Source organism: Chenopodium album, chromosome 27 (genome assembly GCF_948465745.1).
Source record: "Chenopodium album chromosome 27, dcCheAlbu1.1, whole genome shotgun sequence".
In the NCBI taxonomy this organism is placed as follows: Eukaryota; Viridiplantae; Streptophyta; class Magnoliopsida; order Caryophyllales; family Amaranthaceae; genus Chenopodium; species Chenopodium album.
The window spans coordinates 515,193-530,667 of NC_137860.1; the positions used below are offsets into that span (position 1 = coordinate 515,193).

The 15,475-nt window shown below is 32.9% G+C and overlaps 1 protein-coding gene and 1 long non-coding RNA gene across 2 annotated transcripts; both read left to right on the top strand.

The window, feature by feature from the left end:
• The first annotated feature begins 5,567 nt into the window (after positions 1-5,567).
• Positions 5,568-8,144, top strand: LOC145621618 (uncharacterized). The gene is made up of 3 exons (XR_014108457.1): positions 5,568-5,683; positions 6,077-7,880; positions 7,978-8,144. It is a non-coding gene; the product is annotated as an uncharacterized LOC145621618 (long non-coding RNA).
• Positions 8,145-9,667: 1,523 nt separating this feature from the next.
• Positions 9,668-12,611, top strand: LOC145620512 (F-box/FBD/LRR-repeat protein At5g44980-like). The gene is made up of 4 exons (XM_081675196.1): positions 9,668-9,891; positions 10,532-11,451; positions 11,574-11,714; positions 12,071-12,611. The coding sequence occupies exons 2-4, from the start codon at positions 10,549-10,551 to the stop codon at positions 12,338-12,340; spliced, it is 1,314 nt and encodes a 437-aa protein (XP_081531322.1). The 5' UTR covers positions 9,668-9,891; positions 10,532-10,548; the 3' UTR covers positions 12,341-12,611.
• The last annotated feature ends 2,864 nt before the right edge of the window (positions 12,612-15,475 follow it).

Genomic DNA, 15,475 nt, shown 5'->3' on the forward strand with positions numbered 1-15,475 from the left:
TTTCCTTGCTGTTGTAAATTAAAAAAATAAAAAATATACAAACCCTGAAATATAATTACACAATATCTTACTTATATACGTAGTATAGACATACGCAAATCCTTAAGACGATTATAGCTTTGCAATCACAGCTTTTTAGTCAGTAGACCAACCTTTTTTGTTTCTTTTGTGTTGACCTCTCTTTAGATCGATGGGGTGTAAATATGTTACGACGTTACGTTGATAAAGAAAATTAATAAAGAAAGATTTGATTACTTTTGACAACAATCATGCAACTGATGTAAGTGTATACTATTAGTCAATTAGTTGTGAGTAACGGCTTAATTTGCATTTAGTTATGTCCTTTTCCTCGTTTCCCTTTTATCTTAACCATACTTTCACTTAATATTTATTAATTACTAGCTCATTCACTTATTCATATTGTATATCCTTCTTTTTTTCGTTCTTTAATTCGATCTTTTTAATTATGCTTTTCAATCAATTAGGGAAAAGAAAAGAAGAATTAAAAAAAGAAGCCTAAACATGTATGCTTTTTTTATCAACACTCCCTTTCATTTATTTTATTGTGAATTTGTGACAATTGAAACATAATTCGAGTGTGGTGTTTGGTTTAATTTAATGAAAGATTAATACGAGTTAATTAATCGGTGTTTGTAAGCATATGTTCAGTGATGTATAATGTTAGGGTACATATTGTATGGGATAAATTAAAACAAGCTAAGGAAACAACTTTAAACTCACCCAATGAATATGAATATTTGTGTGTTGCAGCCATTGTTGTAATTAGGACCGTTTAATTTCGGATATCCGATCAAATCCGAAAATTCGAATATCTGAAATTTTTGAATTGGAGAAATTGTGATCCGAATCATCCGAATATATAGTCGGGTTTTTGGATCGGATATATAGTCGAATTTTCGGATCGGGTAGTTAAAATTTTCGAACAAAATCCGATCCGTATCCGAAACGTTAAAAACCGGATCGGATATCCGAAATTTCGGATCGGATCATCGGATTTTCAGATCGGATATTTCGGATCAGATTTTTTTGAACACCCCTAGTTGTAGTTGAAGGATTTATGTCTTCGTCGTGTGTAATTACTATATAAATGGATCAAATTATGGAGATAATTAAGTTCGGACATTTGGGTCGTCGTTTTATCATAGCTAGAGGTACTAACGATCTTTGGGCTATTAAAAAAGCCCAAAGCCCAATTGGACGTACGGATTCTATAAGGTCGCACAAAGGGCCTAGATCGAGCATTAGAAGACGAGGCCTTTCAAGGGCTTCATCACTCTAAGTGGCGGAGAAATAAGGAGGGTTTTGGGCTTTGTGCCCTATTCTAATTATAATATGATTATAAATAGACTATGTGCCTATGGTTTGATGTAAGCAATTCAGTGACCAGTTTGATCAAACCCTAATTAGCAACACACGAAGCCTAACCCTCTCAAACTCCCCTCTCTCTCACGGCTCTCTCCTCCTCCTCGGCGCCGGTGGTGGTTCATGGTGGTGGTGGTTCGTGCGGTGGTCGGTTGTCCATAAAGGTGGTGATCGTGGTTTCCCTCTTTCACTCGACTAATCTAGTATTGGTGGACGGCTCGTTCGAATCTCGTGGACTAAGTAGAGGAGCAACGCTTGGGGCTCTATTCTCTCCCTTATTTGCCAGCTGAATAGCTTCGTGGAATTCACGCTTCAAAAGTATAATTATGTGTCTTGTGTGTTATGCATGCGATCTTGGGATTAGGTGCTTTTATGAATATGATTCATGTGTTTTCCGCATTATAATACCTATAAGCTCTTACAATAATGTTAATTTATGTATTTATGTTTGTCCAATGTACGGCTAACTCAAATAAACAACATATATCTCCCTTTTTGCCCAAAAAGCAAGCTAATAATAATCAAGCTAGATTTGGTCATTTTATTTGATTTTAGGATAAATACACTTTAATAATTCCAACTACCGCCGATTTACTTCTAATAATCTCGATTAAGTTTTATTTTTTTAATAATCCTAACTATGCCTTGACTTTGCCTTCAATGATCCCAACCAGTCAACACCAAGTCAATAACTTGTTGTAACATTAATTTTGGAGACTAAGGGCCTATTCTGATTTACTAAAGTGAATTGAACTGAATAATTTATGAGAGGAGGATTTTAGAAACTGAACTGAACTGAATTGAACTTAAGCTGAAGAGAATAGGCCCTAATTGAATGTCAATATATCATTGTAAGGCAATCAAGGTGTGCAGCATAACCATAGCATAACCATAGAGTGGGTGTTCTTTCAAATATAGAGAATTAGAGACTCTTTGTGTTAAAACATACAACACATTATTATGTGCTGGGTTGTGGGTCGTGTTGGGCTGCGTTTGTGTTAGAAACTTAGAACATACCAGTACAACACATTACTATGTGTTGGATTGTGGGTTTTGGGCTTTAATTTAGTGAATATTGATTTAGGCACATAAGCACATGCTACACGAGTGCATGTATGCTCAAGTTATGCCTTGACCATCAATATTATATATTAAAAGACACATCAGCAATGACACGTGTTATCTTCTGGTGTGTTAGTTTTCAATTATTTACTAAAAATCAAAATTTTAAAATAATCTTACAATAAGAAAAATATTGATTGGAAGCTACAATTAAAATTGCAAATACCAAATTAACATATTTCATACTTTTATTATTTCTCGACTAATTTATGATTATACTGAGTACAGTAATACTTCTCAATCAATACTATATAACTATATATATAACTAAAGATCACCGTGCATGACACGGGATCTAACCTAGTCCTTTTAAAATTTATGGCATGCTCCTAGTAGTTATGACGTTTTTTTTTTTTTTTTTTTTTTTGTTTTTTTTTTGTCACAACTTGAGCTTTGATCATATTTCCTCTGTCCTTTATTTACATGCTTATTTCTAAGATTTATTTTTCACATAATAAATAGAAATAAACATGAAATTAAGGAAGTAAGGGACAAAGGGAGTACTTGGCTAAATTCACATTACTATGTTATGAAGAGATTTTATTGTATCTATGAAGCAATGATGATTGATCTAACAATGTTCTTAGGACCGAGTTATATAACACATGGAGATTAGTCATTAGCTCATACTTAATAGACAATGATATATTACGTATATTTATGGTGAGAATTGAGAAAAAAAAATTAAATGAAAAGGTTAATATTTATTTGTTTTTTTTTCTTTTCTTTTTTTTTTTTAAGAATTAAGAATGATGTAGTACAGAGGTATAAAATAAATTTAAGGAAAAAGTTACAAATTTTTTATTAAGAATGCTGTAGTAGAAGGGTTTAAAAATATTTGGTTTTAAAAAAAAAAGAAGGGTTTAAAATATATAAAAAGGCGGCGACTGACCTTTAGAGTAAATTAGATATTACGGGGTAGTGTAAAACGAGATTGTTCTACATGAGTAACATGAGTCAATGCACACGACTTAAGGTACGAGGGAGATTAAGGGTTTAATCTATTCACCTGATTTTCACTAATCTGAACTTACCTTAACTTATTTGAACTTTAAAACCTTATTAAAACTTATTTTGGTTGTCATTTGTACTTTGGTAACTCTTATCAGAACTTATCAAACCTGATCTGAATTTATCTGAACTTATTACACTTGAAATAAGTGAAAATAAGGTGAATAGACGGGTCTGTTTTGTATTGTCACTTATTTCAGATGTAATAAGTTCAGCTAAATTCAGATCTGATAAGGGTTACCCAAATGCAAATTACAAGTTAAATAAGTTTTAATAAGTTCTAATAAGTTCAGATAAGTGAAAAATAGGTGAATAAAACCTATCCTAAATCAAAAGTGGAGAAGGTCCAATTAGTAGCAAGTAGGGGTAAAAAGGTCCATTAATGAAGATTTGCCGGTTCAGTGATTGAAAGCGCGCGATTTTTTTATTTTGCCCAAAATTTCGAGCTTCATTCAGAGGAGAGAGAAACAGAAAAGGTTAAGAGAGAGTAAGAGCAAAGCCGAAGCAGAGAGAAAGAGGCTTCTTCATACGATTTCGTTGTGAATTTACTCTCGGAAGTGAAACGCTACAAGGTAATTGTTACAGTTGCTCAACTTTTTCGAAAATTTGGTTTCATTATTGTACATTGCTATATGATTTTGATTAAATTGGTTTAATTCGGTGTAATTGTCAAGTAATTTATTTGGATGAGGTGCTTATAGGTTGTTTTCGTCCATTTGGATGTCGATGTCACTTTATTTTGTTTTGATTTGGTGGGATTATGAATGAACTCATTTATAGGGTTGGGGTGAATAGTTATACTAGGTAAGCTCTTCGGGTAAAGTTCAGTGTTTATGTTTGGGAATGTTGGTAATTTTGTTGTTCATATTCTAGGGTTTGATGTATTGAACTAATGTATAAATGAAGCTTTAGTCAGTTTCCATATTTTGGCATTTTAAAGGTGAAAGATAGGACATATGTGAATTGCAATATTGTTGATTGGATAAAATTGATGGTGTTTATTTTGAAATTACTGTATTTTTAATTCTCTAACTAAACCAGAAAACTCCACATCATTGATTAAAGGAACTCTTTGTTGTTTGGGTTTTGTAAGGGAAATTATATAAGACATACTTTGTATATTGTAATGCACTTTTGTTGATTGGAGGACTTTGTTGGGCAACACAATCGATAGATAGCAAAATGATTAGGTTCTTAAATTGATTGCTAAGGTTATCTTACTTTTAGAACCTCAAAAGAACTTGGATTGAGATATGTCTACGTTAGATGTTCCAAGAATCATAAAGGAAAAAACAAGGCTTTACCTTTGCCTTGAATAATCCTACATAACCCTACAGAGATGGAGATTAGTGGCCCAACAAGCCTTATGATATTATTGTACTCCGTATAGAAGAGAAAAGGGCCAGAAGGGGGTTTGAAAATGGAGAGTATATATGTATGGTCATATCCATAGAAATGACTTGTTAGTTATTAGTTATTACCCTACCACTACCCATCTTTCTTGGCTTTGATTTCACTTATTAGTTATTACCCTTATAATTCATTAATTTCCAATTCAAGCCTGCCTTTAAGATACAGAGATTGCCTGCTATTATCATCTGCTTTTTTATTCAAGAAGTAAATATAGTACGTGATGCATGTTTATGTTAGAGATAAGATCTTGATTTGTTGATAAAATGCAGATTGGCGAGTGGAAAAGCTAGTGAGGGCTCTTTTTGGAGTTGCCAGTTGCCATCAACCAGCAGTTAATCAGTTATATTTGTTGATGAAATTGATTCCCTTCTGTCGCAGGTAATGCTGAACTCTGAACTTTCTCTATGGAAGAAGAGGCCTCTTATCGTCTTTATTGCTTCTTTATGGAATAGACTGCAGCTAATATTTGCCTCAGTGTATGGGATTCTTGAGATTTAAATTTGTAGAAAGGAGGCTTTAAGAGAAAATGTGACCACATTTATAATTATATTTTTGAAGATGAACAATTTCAGATCTCGCATGAACCCTAACTTTTCTATTGCTGAAAAGTTTTATAAAAGTTTCTTTTGTGACAGCGCAAATCAGAAGGTGAGCATGAAGCAAGTAGGAGTTTCAAGACTCAGTTTCTCATTGAGATGGAAGGCGTTGACAGTATAAGTGAACAGATTCTGCTTATAGGTGATTGTTCAAACTGGTATGACAGATATCCAACTTGACTACAGATGATCTTTTGTAGTAAAACCTGCCCCATTAAGTAGAGTATTCACTGTATTAAAATGCTTAACAATTGCATTTATTTTGAATTTTACATCAAATATATTTAGCTTGGTCTTCAAGCAAAGATGTTAAACTTCAATGGCTCTCTTGTAAAAGTTGGGCTTTCCAAATCTCCTATTATATTCTTGTTGATGTCTTTGCTATTACCAACTTGGTTGCACTTGGATGCCAAGGGCTAGCCTGTTTCATCAGTGTTTATGGGCATGACAGAATGGACTCTTTATGCTTAGTTATTGCTCTGAATGGTCTTTTTCATGTTTTGAATGAAGCGGGTATCAATTAACATTTCAAAAATATGTGTACTATGCAGGAGCTGCAAGTAGGCCTCAAGAACTCAATGAAGCAGCAATGTGGCGGCTTACTAAATGGCTGTACATACCACTCCCATCTGCAGGTCAGTGTCTCTCTTTGTTGCCTAAATTTTTAGCTGATATCACAGACAGGATAATAATAATATTATGGATGCACAGAAGCAAGGGCCTGAATTATACATTATCTATTGGAAAAAGATGTGGGCTGTTTAGACTCTCAAGTCTCAAAAGAGGATATTGACATGATCTGCAAATTGACTGAAAGTTTAAAGTTTTTATCATACCCACTGTTACCAACTTGCGATGATACATTTGTGGCTTTGACCTGTTTTGTTCTTACTATTTGTATCCCATCACATCCCATCCCATGCCAGGTTTGTAATAGACCAACATTAGGAAGGGTACTTTGGGAAGTCTAATGCTTTTAGGGTTAGTATAAATAGGGATAGTATATGCAGTATGATAGCATGTGAATTGTGAGGAAAAATGTTGAGAGTAGTAACCTCAAGTTACTAGGAGAGTGATAACCTAAAGTTATTAAGAGAGTGATAGCCTTAAGCTATTAATCTATCATTTTGTATCAAAATTCTGCCATTATTAATCTAAATTATCAAGCATTTATATCTTAATTAGTCTTTAAATCAGAAAATACAACATCAGTCCATTACAAGGTTACTCTGGATCGGATATGAAAAATCTTGTGATTGCTGTGAAGGATGCTTCCATGGGTCCACTTACTTACTTAGAGATGCTTTGAGGCAGGGCTTAGAGGTTACAAAGATGGACAAAGAGGACATGAGGCCAGAAACTCTGTAGGTAAGCAAGTCTTGCTTTAAAATAGCATATTTTATAGTCATGTACTCATGTTACACTAAATTTTATACTTCTGGAAGTACAATTGAACTATTTCTCACATGTTTGTTGTGTAAATATGTTGAAGTTGGTTGTTTATAGATCTTGAGATTTCCCACAATTGATATTATTTGGAGTTTAGACAAGTATTAATATTGTTGTTTATATATCTGGAGATTACCCACAATTGATATTACGTAGTATTTGGGGTTTTGGTGGTGGTATGGCTTGTTTTTTCTTATACCATTTCTAGCAGGGTAACCTTTTTTCAATTATAGTGATGAGATTCTTTGTTGTATGCATTACTTTCATGGTGATCAATTTCCTTTTTTTGAAGCTCTTGGAAACTTATGGGAAGCTGAGGTTCTTTTCTTAAGATGGCTAGCAAGTTCGTCCTCATATATATCTTTAAAGTTTTAAAATATCTTTTTCAATGATCACTTAAAATAAACCTTAAGTTTTACTCATACATTTTTTTTTTTTATCATCTATTCATTATTGCTGTAGTTTCATGTCTTGCATATATATATCCTAGTTCCTCGATTGATTGAAATTGTATTTTCTTGTTTCTTAGATAAGATTAGAAGGGCATCTATATTACCAGCTGTAGTTTCAAAGAAAAAGTTCCTCGTGGGGATGATGTACAACTTGCTGTTAAATGTTGCTTCCAAAATGCCGGGGCGTAATTAATAAATACTCCCTTGTTCTTTCTGAATTTTGTATTTATAAAACTATACATATGTTTACACTTAAATTAGAATTAAAAATCACAGGTCAAAAGAAAACACTCACAAGCAACAAAATGCCAGGTTCTTGTTGTAGAAGCAGTTCATGGACAGGACACAGGAGGGTTGTACTCCATCATTACCCTTCGTAGAGGAAGACCTGCTGCTAAACCAAATCAGCATTTTCTGGTTGTCTGCATCAATTCTTCTACTGTAACTTGTGTTGGTAAACCAAAACAAAATTTCCTCATTTATGCTTGCATTATTTAAGTAAATAGACCATTATTTAGATTTGTATTATTAGAAAATGGTGATCTTTGCAGGTTTCAAAGTGGAGCTTACAGGACGTACTTTCTGATCAGGAATGCTCTCTGGAATTTGGGGTGGTGTAAGATGCTGATTGTCAAGATGCTATTGGTATTTTATTAATTCCATTGTTCTAGCATGGCTACCTTTTACATTTTCATGTGTGAAAGAAGCTCCTTGTGTAAGTTAGGGGGATCTTGAATGTAATATACTACGTAGTTAACTTCATATTGATTAGATGGTTTATTTGGTTGCCTGAAGTATTTTAAAGCCATAGTTAGGAATATGCCAACTTTCCTTACACTACTAATTTTTTTTTTTGTATTGACACTCAATAAATTCATTTTGCTTATTGATAGCAAAATGGTTTATACCTATGCAAAGGGTGGACCGTAAACATGCGAAGATAGCAAAATGGTTTATACTGATGAAAAAGTTAAAGAATATACGTTAAAGAATTCATTACCTTAAAGAGCATACGAGCCATTTTTCAAAAAAAAAAAAAAAAAAAAAAAATACGATCCAAATTCAAAGAACATACGAACCAAAAAGAACATATTTTGTATTATTGATAAACATGTTATCAAACTAATTCGCATCCTTTGTACACTAATTTGAACCTGTAAACGCCATTATCGCGACATCCCAATCATCAGTTACTTCTTCCTCTAATTTTAGTTCACCCTCTTCAATTTCCTCAACTTTCACATGAAATCAAAACAAAAAGTAAATTGTACGCATGCAAGACCAAAAAAACCCCAATTCTAAACCTAATCATTCTCACATTGACGCAAATATATTCAAAAAGATTATTGAAAACAAATTACCTCACAATCTGCTTCAATAATGGCGAAGAAAGAAAAAAAAAAAATTCTTTAGAACAAGAGAACAAAATAAAGAAAATATGGAGAAGCAATATTGATTGAAAGGAATGACAAAGGGCCTGTTCACATTTACTGAACTAAGTTGAACTGAACTGAACTGATTAGAGCTGAATAGAACTAAACTAAGCTGAAATGAATATTTTATGAGGAAAGGAAATTAAGAGCTTAACTGAACTGATATTAAGTAAATGGGAACAGACCCAAAGATAATGATGATCAGAAAAAAAATGGATTAAAAGAAAAAGTCAGAAGGGCAATTTCGAAAAAAAAACAAGGATAAAAATGACAAGTCACTATTCTTTTGGAGAAACACTAGTCATTCTTCCGGCTTTTAAATGTACTCTCTCCGTCCCTAAATTACATTTCTCCTTTCTATTTTTTGTATTCCAAAATTACATTCCTCATTTCTATTTTTGGTAAGTTTTTGTTAGTAAATCAACTCTTTTTTCTGTTTTATATTTAATGCTTTCTCACTCATCCTTACCTAACCTCACTCATAATCCTTGTGCCAAATTACAATGAATATGATTGGTTAAAAATTTTCAATTAGGAGCATGTGATTGGTCCTTTTTTTTTTTTTGCAAAGGATTGATGACATGTCATGAACAATAACTAATCTATCTTTGTACTTCCCATTGCATAATCTAATTATTGTTATTTGTCTTATTTTTCCCTCCTTAATTCCCGTGTAAATTTCCAAAGAGGAATGTAATTTAGGGACGGAGGGAGTAGTAGAAAAGAACTCAACAACCATATTTTAAGTGTAGGGATAAAGTCATAAAGAGGTTTAAAAAAAAAAAAAAAAAAAGAAAAAAAAGGTTAAGGATAAAGAATTGAAGTATACTTGTCATCGTCTATTATTAGAAATTCCAATGGTAAGGAGGTTTCCTAGTGTTTTCTTACCATTATAAATAAAAAATTAAAGACTCGTCCTACCTAATATCCTCCCCTCTCTCTTACGAGTCCTACCCCCTCCTGCTCTCTCTCTCTGGTCTGCATTGAAGCGCCTTCTGATACTTTGTATCACCCGTTGAAGCAGCTTCTGAGGTAATTTGTTGTTGTTGTTGTTGTTTTTTTTTTTTTTTTTTTTTTTTTTTTTTTTTTTTTTTTTTTTGTAATCATCAGGTCAATTTACTATCTAGGGTTTACCGTTAATTAAATCTAATATAATTTAATTTTCAGTGTAGTAAGTTTAGGATTCGTAAATTTGAATTGGTTCTAATTATTAAAACCAGCGACTGTGTGAATCAAATATCCCTAAAATTATTAATGCGATTTTTCAAGTCTTATTTGATAATTGAATCAAATTGGGTTGCTAATGTGTTGCAGAACCCTTTAATGTTAAAATTGTACTATGAAATTAAATTAGTGAAAACGCTAATTTAATTTCATAGTACAATTCTAACATTAAAGGGCAACCTCCCCTCCTTCCTGGCTCAGGGACGGGCCTGAAAAGGAGTAGTTTATAGCTAGATGATTATTATAATTGTCGGTTTTTTTTTTTTTTTTTTTTTTTTTAATTAAATTTTTTGTAAACTTATAGCTAAATTATTTATTATTTATTGTTGTTAAAAGTTATAGCTAAATTATATTGGTTTTCTTTTAATTTTATGGTTTTGTTCAAACAAAGTGTTAATAAATAATTGCAACAAAACCTAACAAGTTGTACGCTTCTCTTGGATTGAAGGTAACAAGTTGGATGAAATGGATGATTACATAAGCAAATTACCAGATGACATTGTTATTCATATCCTCTCTTTGTTGCCTATAAGAGATTCTGTTAGAACAAGATCATTGTCACCTAGGTGGAAAGACCATCCCGATTGCCGTTCAATCCTTGAGTTAACTTCTGTAAGTCTGTTTGGAACAACAGATAATTATCGAGCTAAGTTTGTCAAAGCTGTTAATCAGTTTCTAGAGATATGGAAAGCACAGAAAATAAGTAAATTTAATCTCAGTTTTGGTCTTACAAATGAATATGCTTCACATATTGATGCATGGATTGCTAGTGTTATCAGGAAGGGAGTTGAGGAATTGTACCTCAACCTTCATCACTTTAACATTGATAAGGCTCCAATATATATTTTACCTTGTCATCTTTTGCACTCCGAGGCATCCTGTTTGAAGCATTTACGCCTACAATATTGCAACCTAAATCTTTGTTCAGAGTGTAAAAGTGGGTGTAAAACTTGGCTCACTCAATTAACTACACTCGAGTTGGACCGTGTCACTTTGCTTAAGAGTGATATGGATCATATCCTGTCTGCTGCTTTGAATCTCACATCACTAACCATGCTTTCAATAGTTTCAAGCCACTGTTACTCTGACTGTTTAAATGTTAAACTTCCCTATTTAAAGAAATTGGTTGTTAAAACAAGCTCAGACTCAGCCATTCACATCGATTGTCCTTGTCTTGAGATCTTTAATTATACTAATAAATGCTGTGATGAAATCACATTTTCCCAACTCCCTTGTTTGAGGGAAGTGTATTTGAGAATTTTTTGTAGAAGAGGCGACGGCTGCTTATCTAAGTTTGTTCATCACCTCACCAGAAATGCTCCTAAGCTTCACCATTTATCTCTTATGGTAAACAGTTTAACTACCGAGGTTGGTGAAAAAGTTTTGAGTTTTTAATTTGTAAGGTCTATGTCATATCACTTTAAGTATGTACTTCAGATTTGCCTTCTAGTAAGTGGTAAGTTGGTAACATGTCTGTCGTATATCTTCAGGTACCACCAGTGCTTGCAAGCATTGTTACGCGTAGTCTGAAGCAGCTGCATTTACGTTTATGCGTTCCTGTAGGTTTTGATCATTTCACTATAATTGATTTCTTACATGCTTCTCCCACCCTTGAGGAATTACATATAGAGGTTAGTCATTATTGACTTCATCTAAAATCTCAGAATCTATGCTGATTATAAATCTCCTTTTTCTTGGCTATTTAAGTAATTATGTGACACTACTCTCCAAAGCATATACTACCTCCGTGTTTTTTAGTTGATACCTCTCTGCTATCACTCTTGCCTAGACCTGTACACTGGTCTTCAATTTGGTAAAATCATAAGAAGTGAATTTTATTAAAATTTACATTGATATGATGCAAACAAGATTAAATAATGCAAAAGTCAAAGTGTCCCTAAAAAAAAAGTACGTTGCTAAAGATGGTGTTTTAATCTGTTACAAACTTATTACTCTGTTAATGTTTTACATTTTTGATGGATTACAGATGAAGTATCAGTCGAAATTCAAACGGAGCCCAGAAAGAAATTATCCAAACCGCCTACATTTCCAGTTGAAAAAAGTTACATTCGAAAGCTATAGTGAAGTGTGTAAAGAAATGGATTTTGTGATATATTTGCTAAGAAATTCCATTGCACTTGAGCAACTAGTCATCGTGCCGAAAAAAAGAACTAAGTTGCTGACAAAGGAGCTAAATTTCAACTTGTTTCAAGGGGTACATCCGACTGCCGAAGTCATAATATCCCATCAAAAGTAATCCTTATGTTTTCTGGAGTTGCAAACGTGACGTATTGTATCGTGTCGTGTCGAAAAAAATTCCAAGTGGTTTAGGGAACCAATTTCAACTTGCTCCAGGAATTTGGTTCGACTGTAACTTGCAGCCTTGCAGGTAGCGGTAGATTCATGTTGGGTTTAAGTAGGTTTATTTATCTACTAATTTTTTTAAATAATAAACTAGTGTGTGGCCCGAACGTTGCACCGGGCTATCACTTTAATTAAATTGTTTATTTATGAAATATATTATCATCCATTATGTATGTTATGCTAAAATGTTAAACACAATGTTACTAATTAACAAAGAGTATTCATTTCAAAAAAAAAATAAAATTAACAAAGAGTATAGAAAGCAATTTTTAATACTCTATTGTTTGAGAAATGTTGATTTTATTCCTCTTATTTTTTTTTCAAACTACTTATATTGTTTTTTTTTTTTTTAATTGGTGCGTGTCATTAATAGTTATATTTATTTGTATAAATGACATGATGAATTATTATTAGCTAAGATGGTAAAGAGTTAGATCTTGTATCCTCAAGGTGTTATAAGAGGAGAATGACGTGACACATAAACGATTTTAGGAACACTTTTTATGTAATACCCGAATATTTTATGATTTTATATATAGTTTATATTTATTTATTAAATAACTTTCCTAATTCCATAATTTTTATTTTAGAGTTTGGAAAGTTTTAAAACCCTATTTTAATTTAAATAGGACTCTTTTTATCAACAACTATAAATTATCTTAAACCCTAATAAAGTTATTGTATTTGATAAAAAAAAAAAAAAAAAAAAAAAGAAAAGGAGAAAGATAGCAATATAGCAGTCGGCCGTTTTCCAATTTTATGCTTTGTATTCATATACCAAAATCATAATATGTTCTTTTTTAATTTTTGTTTTTCGTTCAACCATTTCCATCATCCATATCTATTGTTTTATATGATGATCTGATTACTTCATGATTAGATCAATTGAGAAGCCTCAAGATATTTTCTTTTTAATATCATGGCCTACAAACACCAATCCTATTTCTTGGCGTAGTCCGAAGCTAATTTGTTCGTATGGTAATCGCACGAATCTTATTTCTTGATTTTGTTTGATTATAAATTGTTAGTATTGATTGTACTTCGTATTGTGATATGTAAATTTTATTATTTGTGAATTATATATGATCATGATTTATATGTATGTGGTTAGTGTGTGGTATTGTATGATTTAAATGTCGCATTGATTGATTGTATTTTATTCTAGGGTTTTTTAATGTTGTTGTTATATGGAGTATTGTTTTATCGAGGTTTAGGTTTATAAATGCAGAGTATTATTTTGGGTTGAGAATTAATTAATTTTGGGTACTAGTATTAGCCATATAAGAGTTGAGATATTTTATGAATTGGGAACTTGTGCCAATATTGAGATATTATTTATTATCATGTGAAAGATCATTTGATCAAGTATGAGATCAAAAGGTTGAGAAATTATTATTTTGTTCTTGGTTTGAGGCTCGGCGTTATAGACCTAGTCCTTGGCATGTTGGTAATGAGATAATGATCATGAGTTAAGAATGAGGTACAATCTTTATATTATTTATATTATCTATGGTCCCCTACAGTGGGAATTGGCCCGTATGTGGTCTGGTTCAAGGTGTTTTCTAATTATTGGGAGTATTCAAGTTTTTATACTTGTTGGTTTGTTATTCGAATTACCCATGTCCAAGGCTAGGTATAGAACAATGAGCATGGCACACTTATGGGTTATATGAGATGATTGAGTAAAGGTTCGAATTATTATTCGACGTTGAGTTGATAAATTAAAGGTTATTTTCAGAGTACAATGTGTAATGTAGTTTGAACTACATTGTTTAATTGAGCTAGTAATGTTGATTATTTTGCTATTCTATATATTCTGATATGTGGTGATTACTCAGCTTTTTGCTGACGTGTGTGTTATTTTGTTGTGCTACTTGTGTTTGCGGCCATATCTTTTTCTTATGGTGGCCCTGCGACGATCTATTTTGGAATTTGTCCTTAATGGTGAGCAGACAAGACTGTTTTAGCAGGTTGATCAAGTGATCGTAGCTAAAGGAGCTCAAGTGATCGATTAGTATGCTATAACGAGTTTATAAAGTTGTATAAATAGCTCACCTAGATTTGTTGGGTTGTAATTATTGGGATTTTGTAAGCCTTAACACTTGACAGGTTGTCGAGTGTGGCGGTAATACCTCCGATTTAGGTGTATGCTTCCGCAATTTTATTTTAAAGGTCGTTAATTTTCCTTTAATTCTTGTTTATTATTAATTAGTAAATCGGGGGTGTTACATTTTAATATATAAGTATAGATATATATTAATAAAAATAAAAGCTGAGGAAAAGGATGTAAAAAATTTAATTGCATAAATAAAAGAGGAAAACAAGCTGCATTAAGTTTGTGTGCCTTGGGCCCTTTAGGTTAAGGGTTTGATTCTATGTACATTTATTTTACAATTGGATGAGCTATATTAGAGGTGATCAATGTGTGGGTCGGGCCGAAGGCAAAAAAATTTGCCCATTTCTCGGGCCGGGTCGGGCCGAAAAACGTGTGCCCAAACTAGTCGGGCCATGCGGGCTTTTCGGGCCGGGCCAAAAAAATCAACTAAAAATGCATAAAATCCATTTTCTAAACCCGCCCATTTTTTAAAAAAAATTGGACCGGGCCGGAAAAAACTGCCCAAAACCCGCCAAAAATCGGGTCGGGCCAACGGGCCGGGCTCATTATGATCAGCTCTGAGCTATATCTACATATTTTTGCCTACACTTTAGTGTAGGCAAAAATACCTGCACCCCCCATTCTAAGGACTATACAAAACGCATCTCAACCCCGCATCACCGCACTTCACACACACCTACTTTGCTATACTGTAGCACCGTACCAAGAATAGTTAAAATCACAACGGCAGCAACCAAACAGAGCAATTTAGAGAAGATGTCGAATTTATATGCACGTCAATCGAGTTAACCCAAATTGATCACAAATTGATAATCCTAACTTATATTCAATCAGCAAATTACAAACCTAATTGAAGCAACAACAAGCAAATAGCACAAGAATAGTAAAGAAATTTTAAGCCAAAAAGCACTA